Source organism: Lampetra fluviatilis, chromosome 40, assembly GCF_964198595.1.
Source record: "Lampetra fluviatilis chromosome 40, kcLamFluv1.1, whole genome shotgun sequence".
Taxonomy (NCBI): Eukaryota; Metazoa; Chordata; class Hyperoartia; order Petromyzontiformes; family Petromyzontidae; genus Lampetra; species Lampetra fluviatilis.
The window spans coordinates 2,294,421-2,308,059 of record NC_136314.1 but is presented as its reverse complement, the minus strand read 5'-3'; the positions used below and the strand labels follow the sequence as shown (position 1 = coordinate 2,308,059).

Here is a 13,639-nt window from a genome sequence, read left to right as displayed (position 1 = left end):
CCTGCCATCTGGTGGAGGCTGATGCGAACGCTGCCAAGAACTTTGACTCAATTGTGGCCCCATTCCCAATCACCAAATTCTGCCATCTATCGAAATGCTGAAGATTATTATAATGATCTTGCTTTACGTAGCGTCTGATAATCATCAGACGCACCCTAAAACTGCGCACCGTTTCAAGAAAAGGACCGTATTAAAAAAAATCTGGTCACACGTACACCTACAGGGTTTATAAGACTCACCCATAAATAAGTAACATAAAAAAAAAAGTTTTTTAAAACACGCTTTTATGAAATGTACCGTTCTAGTAATGGAAGAACTCCACGACTCCAGGAAGTGGCCCCGAAGCTTGCCATAACCTAAGGGACTGTGGTCAATTACAGCCAACTTGAGTTGAGCGTGGGCAATTAGACCCAAGCCGAAACATAACATATAAAAAATAATGTTTACATTTATTTTTATGATAGAATATAGTATTGTCATCAGTATGACATAAGTATACCAAATTTGCAGTCGATACCACATTGTGAAGTGGGTAAAAATTGAGTTACAATATTTGAGGATACGACAACAACAACAGACAGTGAGTTAAATAAATGCGTGTAATAAAAATGCTCACTGGGTCTTGAGACGTGTTTTTTCAAGAGGCTCCTGCTACATTGGGACGTTTGGCTTTGCGTGAACTCCACACAATATATTCAGGAATCCATTGCTGTATTGTACTGCCATCTAATGGCCAACTTGCAGCGTAAGACCGATTGTAGTCACTACGCCACTGACAATGTATTCACTCCCCCACTGATAATACTGGTAGGAACCTCCTGGTTACACCAGCCCACAGGAGATTATTGTGTCCGTCCGTCCGTCGTGCAGGTAGGGGCTGGGTGGGGAGGGAGGGGCTGAGTGGGGATGGTGGGTAGGGGCTGGGTGGGGAGGGTGGGGAGGGGCTGGGTGGGGAGGATAGGGCTGGGTGGGGCTGGGTGGAGAGGGGAGGGTGGGGAGGGGCTGGGTGTGGAGGGTGGGGCTAGGTGGTGGGAGGGGTGGGGAGGGGTTGGTCACACCGTGGTGCCCTTATAAAACTCAACGTTTAACCTACTCACGCCGGCTTGTGCCCGCCCTCACAGTCGGGCATATTGCGGAATACACCACGCCGCCGTTGACCCTGGCCATTGACCGAGCAACCCAACGTTCCTTCCAGCTCCCTCCGCAGGAATGTGTTAATGTAGTCACTAAGCCACTGATAATGATGCAGTTACTACGCCACTGACATAATGTTAGTTACTACGCCACTGCCTACGAGTAAAACAAACACGATTGAATTATCGTTGCACTGCACAGCGGTCAAAGGTCCGAAACACCCAAGCGCCCAGCAATAATCAGGGGCCGGCCATAAATGACGTCACGCACCTGGGGGTCAGACATTTGTGACGATGTGTGACGCGGGGGGGGGGGGGTTGAGAAATGTGACGTCACATCAAAATGCACAACTTTAAATAAATATAGACAACACGTTCTACTTAATTAAATATACTTTTTAGTAAATGTTTTCTCCTACAACATCAGAGTGCAGCGCAACATTAAATACGCACTACAATGACAATAGTTTAAAGCGATTTGAAGAATGAATTTTTGGTGTGGGGGGGGGGGTGCAGAGCTTTGTGACGTCATTTGAGTGGGGGGTCTGACTTTTTGTGACGCCGTGTGAGGAGGGGGGGGGTCAAAAATCGTTCAAAATTGTGTGACGTCATTTATGGACGGCCCCTCAGATCAGAAGTTAATATTTTTATTGAATTGGACATTATGAGAAGAAGTTCCAATCATCCACAGCAACACCGTGGTAATGCGTTTGTGTATAAGGGATTTAGTTATAATGCATTGGTTATAATTAGTTTGTTGTGCCCTGTATTGTGATATGATAATGTGGTGAAGATGTAACCTCTTGTAACCCTCTAATTAACATAATTTATGAGAGCGTGACATCGGGCGATGGGGGGGCGGTGGCAAAACCTCACTAGTAATTAGCATAATGTATGCAAGAGTAGCATCGGACTACGGGGACTCCCGTATCACCTCGTGTTGATAATTAACATAATTAATGTAGATGTGCCTCTGGGGGCCGCGAAAAACTCACTGATAATTAACATATTTTTCTTTATATTCTTGGTTCTTTCGGTAAAGTCACGTAGAAGGGAAATAATAAAATAAAACAAATATAATATTATTTTATTATTTCCCTTCTACGTGACTTTACCGAAAGAACAAAGAATATGAATCCCTGCAGTCACGAAAGCTTTAAATCAAAATATTTTTCTTTCTCCGCGACTTTACCGAAAGAACCAAAGACTAATTTACATAATTTATTGGGGCGGCAATGGCCTCAGCCAATGGTAAGCCGCCGCGGCGGTGACGTCACGACTGTTTACTTCGCTGCAGTCGAAGAGACCGCTGCTTTCAATGTCCACGCTGAGCGTCGTAACGCAACGAATTTTTTAATCGAGTTTTGTTTGTTGCCTTCTTCCTCCTTCGCCTTTCAGTATTTTTTTTTGTGAAAACCGTCAGCTATTTTCGAAGAGAGAACACCAGGTGCGTGGCGACATCCGCCAGCGTTTTAAACCTTGCGTGACGATCGGCGCCGTTTGAATGAACGCGTTCTGTGGTAGGCCCAGGCGTGTCGCACTGTAGCCAACGGGGGGCCTCGCAAGCCTGTAAGCCAGTACTTTCTGAGGTAAAACTCACCAGAACCGTCGTCTAACACCGCTTAAAGAGCACCGCCGCGGCTAATCAAGATATTACGTTGTGTTTTTATCGTCGAGCGACTTACACCAATGGGGTGTACTGTACTGTAAACTGCTATTGTGCCATAGGAACGTGGAGTTGCCACTGGCTGTTAGTGTATAATTTGGCCTTACAGCTGGCACGCGCGCGTAATTCAGATATTAACGTTAAAACGTGTACGATTAAATACACACTTTATAATTAAATCACTGATGTTTTGTTTTTAATTGACTGCTGTGGAAAATTACGTCTGTCATGTTAGCGCGGTTCTAGCTGTTCGTGAATGTCGCAGAGGTAAAGGTGCAGCCCTGCAACTGCCTGCTCACACCACCACGAGAGCCCGACGAGATGTTCCTCAAATCACTCCTGTGTTGGTGTATAGCACAGAATATGCTCTTGGCCTTCATGGATGAGTGCTATCTTGTCGTATGAATGTGGAGTTTCCACAGCAGAAACCGGCTGTTAGTGGACCAATAGATATTAACAGCTGTGTACATTGTCCCTTCAAAAACCTATAAGATTAAATGTAAAAATGTAACATTGATTAAATAGTTGACACCGCTGTGGCAAATTGTCTCTTGTAAATGCGACAGATTACTGCCGTATTACGGAATAATCGTTATTGTGTCCTCTTGGTCATGCGATATGAATGTGAAATTCCGCTTGTTTGGCAGAAATACGCTTTGTATTAAACGTAGTCACTTAATTATGGACTGGCCAAAAGAACATGTCATGGGAATGTGTAATGTCCACCGCTGGTAACTGGATAGCCAACTTAAATGAGCACTGCTCCACATGTCTTCTTCTTGGTTCTTTCGGTAAAGTCACGTAGAAGGGAAATAATACAATAATAAAAATAAAACAATCAAATACAAATTCTCACGACGTTTCGGCCACAACACAAGCAGCCGTCCTCAGGTGAAGAAACAGAGCTGTTCGGAAAGACAGCGTCCCAATGAACACCGCCAAGCTTGGCAGCGTATATTTAAGTTAGGTCGGAGGAGGAGAGCGCCTTGACAGAGGAGTTTACATATATACTCTTAGTTCTTTCGGTAAAGTCACGTAGGTAAAAAAATGAAATTATAATTAATAAAATAAAACAATAAAATCACGACGTTTCGGAGGCAACACAAGTCTCCGTAATCAGGTGGGACCGTCACAGCCAGATTTGCTGCATCAAGTGAGGCAGCGATTCAAGATGCAAGCTCTTAAATACAAGTTAAAGGGGGAGGAGAGGGGGGGAGGAGTTTATCAGAATGTGGTAGCCAATGAATGGAAGGTATCGGGATGGGGGGGCGGGGCTAAAAGAAGGCACGAGGTACTCGTGGGCGTCCTCGACGTGGGCGTGTTTGTGCGCAAGTCACTGTGGATGCACATGATAGAAAAGAAACGAAAATGCCCATGTTTATACCAGTGTTGGCTGACAATAAAGAGAGTACTGTTAAACGCTGGGGATGTTAACACTCGGTAAAGTAAAATAGTGCCTGTCAGATAAGATGGTCCAAAAATGTGTAGTTAAATCTTTTTTGCATGGTTGATAACATCTTTCCAATGATTACTAAGTTTGTACCCATCATCACGGTTGAAATTATGCCTGTGTTTGTATATCTGAATGGCTTCGTGTACAAACCTTTGATGGTAGCCAGAGGGTTTGCAGAGCACCTTAGTCTCGGAAAAAACAAGGTGCTCTGCAAACCCTTTGGCTACCATCGGAAAGACAGCGTCTGAATGACAGACCTGTTCTTCACCTGAGGACGGCTGCTTGCGTTGTGGCCGAAACGTCGTGAGAATTATTTTATTTTATCATGTTTTATTTTTATTATTTTATTATTTCCCTTCTACGTGACTACCGAAAGAACCAAGAAGATGAATCCCTGCAGTCACGAAAGCTTTAAATCGAAATAATAATATCACCAAGGAAATGTATAATTTCAAGCATGCGGTGGTCCTCAAAATGGTTGGAGGTTGAAAAGGGGTCCGCACACTCGAGGATATTGGGAAGAGTTGCTGGAGAGCATGTCCTTCGGGGAGATATAACCGCGTGTTCAGCGCTAAGTGGATTGTTATATTGCAGGAACCTTGAGGAATTGTGATGGCTTGGCATGGAATTAATCCAACAGTGGATTGATAATGGCTGATAATGCCGTTCGTTTTCGTTTTGTTCTTTGACTTTGTTAGCCCTGCTGAAGGAATGTGGAATGTTTACAATTTGGGCAAACAAACATGAGCAGTGGCAGTTTGAATTTAGTGACCTTTGCGAGTAAAGCTTGGTTTTCTAATACACTTCATACTGGATATTGCATAGTAATTTAAGGTTCCACTTGGCAGTATGCATTGCAGACTTTTGCATTAAGTAGCTTTATTTACGCCCCGTTACAACCATTTTATTTATATAGTTTGGTCGACTATACATTTTCATTTCGTCAAATGCTTTTCCATCATCTACAAATACATTGGGGTATTCTAATTGATTTTAGCAATCATTGTTGACATGGATTGTTACATTGCAACACGGTTAGATGTCGGAGATGTGTGGAGAGGCTTTAATCCGGAAGTGAATAGATCGTGGCTGATATGTGAGCCCTTTAAAAGGTCTCTGGTTTATTGTTATGATATATTCTAGTCTGTTATTGTAACCTATCATTAAGTTAATTGGGATTTTTTTTTTACTAATTCATTTCATTTCATCGTCTCCAAATGTAGTCGGCAGTTACAGTTTTTCATATAATTTCAACCAAGTTAAATTGTGCCAACTATATTCAGGCATTGTATGTTGTCATACAAGACCTCTAAAGTTAACTGTTTAAAGTAAAATGTATTTTACAAGCTAAGATGTATAATGGAGATGTTTGATATAAATTGAATGTTTGCTGTTTTCCCTCAATTATATCATGTTCTATGTATAAATAGGCATGAGGCACGTGATAGTTTTTAATTTTATTTCATGGATTTGTTTTTCAGGGTAAACCAACAAGGTGATATGATTACATTCAACTTGGATATGAAGGAACAAGACATTATGACTCTTCAATAACAGCTCATAAGATATGTGGCTATCACATGCAGTATGTTTAATAAAAGGAAAAAACACTGTCAAATATTAAAAGCATTTAGTATTGGCAATTAGAATACACAAATCAATTATGCTGTTTTGAGTCAAGTCGGATGTATAACTGAAGTACATTGGTAAAGTTGCGTTCAGGTGATCCAGTTGCCTTTGGGGTTTGATTAACATTAATGTACTGAATGTCACGTTTGAAGAATACCTTGAACTGTTTATCAAAGATTATAGCAAGCACAAGCAATGAGCTCAGAGAGAGATTTTCTTTTGTGAATTTTAACCCTGCCACATTTCCCCGAACTTCTGAGTCTGTGAATAGGACGTCAGTAACGGGCATGCCTGTGAGTGCACCAGAAAAACGGGTTAAGAATGGTAATAACGATGATGACAGTAAAGGCAATGGGAGTAGAGATGGCAGCTCAAAACCAGTGGAATCATCCGTTCATGATGTCCTTGACGATAGTAGTCCTAAGGGAAATATGTTTAGCGTACCATATTTTGGCGTTGACCTTGGTGAGGCCAGCAAGCACATTTCAAAGCATGTTGATCAGCACTTCTGGGAAAATGAAGCTACCACGTCAGAAGCCGGGCAACGGGCGTTAGAACCAAGTCAACCGTCACCTGAGAAGCAACCTGTTGAGTCGGTTTCGGTGCAGGTGAAGAGTGGTGTCGAGGAACCGGTGCAGGAAAAGCCGGCGAGTGTTCGAGGTCAATCTCCGAAGAAAAAGGCGTTCTCAGACCACATCCGACACCCCGTCAATTTGGTGGGCGGCTACGTCACGGGGCTGGCGAGCAAACTCCGTGAGCCACGGCTTGTGAAATCCTCGAAGATGGGGGAGAAGGATGCAGCTGATATCTCATCAGAGAAAGAGGCAGGGCCTCCAGATAAGCCTGGCAAAGCTGTGTCTAAATCGGAGGAGAAAATGTTGAAGCTGCAGCTTCAAAGAGCCAAGGTAACCTTAGCATGGTCTAAGCTCCTGACCATTTGTACTTTCATTTCTGATTTGTCACACTCTGCACACAAACACTCCTCACTGTGAACACCTTGAATATTAGTTTAACTTATCCAGTTGCAGTTTATATAGTCAAATACTTTCATGTACGTCACCTTCACAAAAACAGATTTAACCAATTTAGTCATAATCAAAGCTAGTGTTGTGTGATTATACCATTAATATAATACAATTTTTACGGAAGTGGCTGTAAATTCTGAAGCTATAAATTATCGCTACATTGACTACATAGGAACGACAGATAATGACGCCGGTTGGAACTTTGCACACCTGACAGTGAAAATGACCTGTTGGCTTGTTCACCTTTCTCCTTCGTCCGTGCACTTTTTTGTTGGGAGCAGGTGCTTGCACGTGTGAGCGCGGACAGTCACACGCGGTGCCTGGTGCAGGACCTGAGAAAGGCCAACGATTTGCCCAGCCAGGTGTCCCGATTGGGGGACCTCAACAAGCATCTTGTGGAGTATCCCGAGTCCAGGCTCGTCGCTGTGGAGGTGTGCAAGCTCGCATGGAATTTGGAATCGAGTCAATTTTATACAGCATGCACCTTGAACAATTCAGTCTTGACAACATGCGCATAGGATGTATATTAGGCGTATTGTTATAGAAGGATACTGCATCTAAACTGGACCCAAAGAGTGACCAACGTAGAAGTAAGAAAAAGGTTGCACATAGAAGAAGACCTGATAATGCAGGCAGTGAGGAGAAGGAAACTGGCACTATTTGGACATATATGTAAGACTAGCTTTACTACCTGGCTTCGCCCTCCCCCCCCCCCCCAAAATTCAAAAGTCTATTTTTAGACTTTTAGCATTGTGTAGAGTCTGGAAGCTACCCACATGCCAAATTTCAAGTTTGTAGCATGTTGGGAGGTATGCTAAACATTTCTAACAGACACACATTCACAAATTACCCTTTTATATATATGTAGGATGGACAACAACAAGAAATTTCAAAGTGTGTTGTTTGGAAAAATGGAAGGAACGGAAAGAGAGGAAATCCTCACAGAATGGCTTGATGACATAAATAGATTGGTGCCACATAAATGTGGCACTTATTGAGCATATTGGCACAAGGAGGAGGAAAATGGAAATAAGTTAGGAAATTAACCTTATGGTGGAACCCCGGGGTCCCATAAGCCCCCAGCTTTCGCATAAACTGCGTTGCGACGTCATTTTATGTCTGTTGAAGGCGAACAATACGGTAATCTATTCCTCGACGAGCTCTACACAATGCGCTAATCAAAGTTTAAAAGTTTTGTTTATGACTACGGCAATTTTGGCAATGACGGGTGCTTGGTGAAGAAACGAGAGGATTGATTTCTGGTGGGTCGCGGCGTTTGTGTGTGCGGTGGGATGGAGTCGCCAAAAAAAAATTAATTACGATTTTGACTTCCGTTTATTCGGGACACCGGGCTCCCGCCATAAGGTTCAAATGTGCAGTAGACACCTACGGGCTCTCTGCCCATGCATCGTGATAATGATGAGGTGTGTAAGAGTGCATCGATTTAATCCATGGCAATTGGTTATAATGTTCATAATGTATGTATCCAATTGAGTGTACAAGAATCAAGTATTTACGATTTATATTTGCTGTACGTAATTGGTTTGCGTAAATCCTACAGCCAGTAGCGATTCCACATGCGTAATGACAAACTATCCATTCTTGAATTGAATTGTGACCCCAATTTGTGAAAATTATTTCATCACAATGGAGTGAATCGCGATGTACCTATTATATTATAGATATGTCTGAGTGAGGCATTACATTGAATCCAATTCACACTTCTGTTTATTGTTTATTGTTTTTTTTAAACAAGAACCATCAACGATATCGTTCTTCTCTTGTACATAATGCGTATTAATATATCTGACGCTGTGAATGTGTAACTTTTATGAGTGGGATGTACACAAAAATTTTTGGATTTGCCATTCTGAAGATTCACAGGTCACGATTCAATAAAAAAATAAAAGATTTTTCTTTCTTTAGATTGTGGTGAATGTGGCAATTGGGGTAATTGAAACCAAGTTCTTTCAACATGTATTGATAGAATCATATATTTTTTGCCACATATTAATTAGAAGCATTCATATAGCGCGTAATAATATATTTAAATCAAGGAATGTATGAGATGTTGCATGCCTGTTGAACACTGCCAGTGTTTACTGTTGCGTCATTGGTCATAGAGGTATTGAGTAAGAAACTACGTTTAAACTACATGGGACTGGCCAAAGTCCCAATGCACTTTACAGTATATGACTCTATTGACGCTTGTAATGAGCTGTACGTGACACTTTTCGCCTCACAACAACCTAATTCCGTGACAACGAGTGACCAAACTTGGCGGATGATAATTCAGCTCTGCAATAACAGTACACAGGTAGACATTCTTTAAATGTATTGTTCAACAGCTATTGTACCCCTGATCACTATGGTCGGCTACGTGAGGTGCGAAATAAGTTCAACCTACTTTTTTTTGGCAGTGTCGCAATGTCTGTAATTTTTGGAAAATGTTCAATTTTGGCAGCAGTTTAAAGCAAATGTACATGGAGGGTGCCGTTTCATTATGTGCCTTCAGATGCACTGCTGCGACCATCTGGAACACCCTTCTGTTATTAGGAAGCCACTGGAGTTATGCACTTTAAAATCTAGATCGAAAACTACATTTCATTGGAACTGCTTTTTTTGTTGAGTTTGCTGCCCTTCACCCACACCTCCGATTTCCACGGTTAGCTACGAACGATGCGAAAGAAGTTCAACATTCATACATACCTGTGTGCTGGGATGCAGGAGAAGGCTATTTCATGCCTGTTGCGGATGAGGCAGGCTGGCAATGAACGGCTGCAGGCGTCTGTACGTGAGGCCCTCTCTCTCGTCGGATACGTTGACCCCGTGCGGGGCTTTGGCATTCGTGTACTCTCCATCGACGGTGGAGGAACGAGGTAGCGCATATCCACTTACTCGTCTGCATCATTGTCTTAATTTTTGTGAAGTGAATCCTAATGCAGGGATTTCCAAACTCTATTCCTCACGATCGATGACCCATTACATCAACGTGCTTTCCACAAATTAACTACAATATCTTGCTGATCTCGTAGAGGAGCGTAAACTATCACGTGAATTCTGGTCATGCTCGCAGCAGCGGCTTTTGGTTAACCATTGAACAAAGGTGGTCACTGCATTGCGTGCTTTCAGATCCGCTTCCAAGGACGTCTTGAACACTCTTTCTTCCGATGTTAGGAAGCGCAAAGATGCGCTTTGAGATTCATTATTTGAATTCCATTGAGATGAAAAGGAGCATATGGACAAATTTACATAGTGAAAGTTAGATATTCTGACTGTTACGACATGTTTCCGGTCTTGGGCAGGATATGTCTCTGATGGCTGATTAGGGATGATGGCTGATTTCGAGAACCATTGAGCGGCAGGCAAGGGAGGGAATGCGCCTTAGAGGATGCCCACTGAGGTGGTGGAGCACCGAGGTCCGTTCGTGTGCAGTCACTTTACAGGATCATAAGACAACGCACACTCATCCAGCAATGGCTTTATTGTAACTCTTCCGAATGGTATATTTGTTTGTAAACGTGTGCATTCTTTAATATATGTAATCGTTGTTAAAGGGATAAGTTAAGACGAACTTAAGTCTCATCATGGGACCTCCTTTGGCAAATCGCCCGATGATGCTGGATGTAATTACCAGCGAAATGAAATCTTAAACAATTTAGGACGCCTTATTGAGTTGGTCAGGTGGAACTTTAAATTTCTCCCATGCAGAGAGGTGTTATCATTTTCAGCCATTGCCTTTCCACTGCTGGAAAATGAAAGCCTTCCCATGCTCTCACCGCCCCTCATGGTCCAGTGCTGCTACAATCTCATCTCTTCATCTCCGCGATGGTCACCAACTTGGACTCGCTCACTTCTTTGGCTGCCATTCAGTCACCAGTCTCGTCCATCGACCATCTTGCCGTCTGGAAATATGTCCTGCCCAATCTCATTTAGCTTCCTTGTAATTATGATGTCTCTGATTTGTGTTTTTTCCTTGATCCTTGTGTTCCTTCTTCTGTCCCTCGGTGTTACGTAAAACATGTATCTCCCCTTTGTGAACTTTGTTTTCTTTGTCAGTGTGTTTTCTTTGTCAGTGTGTTTCTAATTTATGTCATGGCTATCAGTTGGCAGTGATTGAAAACGCTTCTTTAGATACAGTGGTATTCTCATTTTCACGTTAAACTTTAACTTCATCTGTTGGATCCTGATCCACCTTCAACAACTACCCGATGTACGCATATTCTGCTGTGTTTACAATTTGTGTCGTTTCAACATTCATATTAATTATTTTTACAATAGGCTTGTTCGTTTTTTGCGCAGTCTTTCAGGACTGTGCTAGGTTTCACCTTTACTTATTTGTGCAGGTTTATGGATTGAGAGACTCAAACTCATGATCTCAGAGGCGATGGCTCACTATCTGGACTGGCATAAAAATAAGTCCTGAGCTTCTCCAGCAACTGGCAGTGTATGGGGTGCCACGGTGGCTAGATGCTAACTACTTCGCCTGGTATACAGGAGGTTGTGGGTTCGATCCTGACCCTGACACCTATACATTTGGAGTTTGTATGTTTTCCCCCGTGGTTGTGTAGTTGTTTCTCCGGGACCTCCGGTTTTCCCTCCACATTTAGAATGAACATCACCCGTTTAGAGTATTTGGCTGCGATATATTTCCACGTGATAAGCCACTTCATTGGGCTATCATTTGTGGCCAGGTCGCTTCTGAAAAAGACCTACATAGCTCAGTGGGCCTTACCTGGTAAAATACAAATAGTTTACAGTTTAGTTTTACATATTGCACAGTAAGCGGACGTCTCCTTTCTACAGCAAGTAATCAATTTCTTTCTGGTTCGCTTCTCGAACAGCAAGCAATGAATGCTGAATTGCATGTTTCATCTATTGCCTTTTGAATACGAGTGTAATCTGCTCCAATGTCAAACCAACATCGCAAGCAGTTCCAATGACGTATGCAATGTCAGTGGCGTTAGGGATGTTGTTGAATCATCAGAAATTTTTTACAGTCTCAAATAATTTTATGACACTGCGATTGTAATGCTGTCATGCAATTAATATAGCCAAGCATGCTTTATATGCAACGTTATAATGTTTTCTTGTTTAACCTGCTAAGTGCAGCTTGCTTTGAACGATGTTGTTATTTACGCACGCCCAGCATGGGGTGGGGAAGTATGTCACATTGGACGCATGTGTTCCACTTGCATTGATATGTGTCAAGCAGTACAATGGGATTTATATAGAGCTTTATGGCTTTTTTTCACCATTTACAAATTTGGTTATCGTAAAACCCTGCAGCAAGCACTCATACTGAATTTTCCGTGCAATGTCACAGCGAAGGCATCAGATGGCGCCACATGCAAAGCTTTCGGTGTTCCCACATGGAATTAGCCAAATGTATTATACCGAAAGAGCATTGGAATACAATGCTGCAGTTTATGAGTAATTTGCGATATCTATTATCTAAATAAATATAATGTAAGATCTATGTATGCATATTTAACTTTTTTCGCACCGCACGTAGCCAACCGTGCCAATTGGAGGTGCGGGAAAAAGGCAACAAGTCCCACTCTGGGAAACTCAGCCGTGCTTGTCCTATGGATAGACTTTCCTCCACCATACGAATGTGGAATTTCCCCCCGCTGGCTCAGGTGCTGTATATATCGATGCTCGTTTCGGCAGCAAGTAACTTCGACACCTTTTGCCTGTTTCCGAAGGGGGCTTGTGGCCTTGCAAGCACTGAAGAAGCTGGAGGGGCACGCAGGGAAACCCGTTCACGAAATGTTTGACTACATCTGCGGCGTCAGCACAGGTACTACCATTTATGTTGTCCTCACTCGCGCACCCTTCACCGCGTGTGTTGTGTGTTTTGGTAATGCGTTGTGGCTGCACACCCACTTGCCCGGGATACGTGACTGTCATCGGCAAAGAGTCTGGATTCGCCTCTGTAATGTTAGCACATTTTCTGAACTAGCAGTTTAGCATGTGAGTAAGTGTACTTGGGGTGGGGGGGGTGGAGTGTTTTATCCCGCTACTCTAGCAGTTTCGGCTTCAAAGGCCACGCTAATTCTTAAATATAACCTTGTTTGTGACCCATAGAATGCAAATTTGCCTTTGAATTGCCAACGTTTGTCAAAGCTTAATTGTGTTTCATACTGCAGTGTTTCTCTTTTATTTCCTGAGAAGAGTGCTTTGGCGTGTCTCACTAACACAGCCACCGTTGCTCGTTTTCCTCGATGTGGCGGTGGTTTTCGTTTTTCCTACATTGACATGCCCATCTCTCACAATGCAATGGCCACCTCCGCAGCTTCGTCGTCGTGGAGGTAGCTCAGCTCTCCGATCTTAGATTGACATGCAAATTTATTCACTAACCCCGCCCACTTCGCTTATGACCGTTTGCCTTCACCCATCTTAAACCTTTATAACATCCTGCCTCAGCAGCTCTCCCGCTATATTTTTTCACTTGATGACGATTGCTCGTGTTGCGATCGAAACGTCGTGATATATTTTTATTATTTTTCTATCTACGTCGCTTTACCGAAAGACCCAAAGAATATGAATTCCTGCAGTCACGAAAGCTTTAAGTCAAGATTCAGTGGATTTGTTTGAGTTTCTGTGTGAGGATGGACGTCATTTCTCGTTAGATGACAATAAAATTGAATTTTTTAATGGAAGCCTAAATTTTATTTTTTTACCTAAGTGGATAAAAAAGAGAGTGCATTGACATTGTATGTTTGACAGC

General features: G+C 42.6%; 1 protein-coding gene across 3 annotated transcripts in view; it reads left to right on the top strand.

Annotated features, from left to right (window-relative positions):
- Positions 1-2,420: 2,420 nt before the first annotated feature.
- PNPLA8 (patatin like domain 8, phospholipase A2) overlaps positions 2,421-13,639 on the top strand; it is a 28,280-nt gene continuing 17,061 nt past the window's right edge. The window contains exons 1-5 of one of the 3 annotated variants that reach the window (XM_078874866.1): positions 2,421-2,580; positions 5,734-6,786; positions 7,188-7,337; positions 9,634-9,785; positions 12,615-12,709. In XM_078874866.1, coding sequence (XP_078730992.1) covers positions 6,019-6,786; positions 7,188-7,337; positions 9,634-9,785; positions 12,615-12,709 — 1,165 coding nt within the window. In that variant the 5' untranslated portion in view covers positions 2,421-2,580; positions 5,734-6,018. Of the gene's footprint in view, positions 2,723-5,733; positions 6,787-7,187; positions 7,338-9,633; positions 9,786-12,614; positions 12,710-13,639 lie in introns of all 3 variants that reach the window. The other 2 variants (XM_078874867.1, XM_078874864.1) reach the window with 2 other exon arrangements.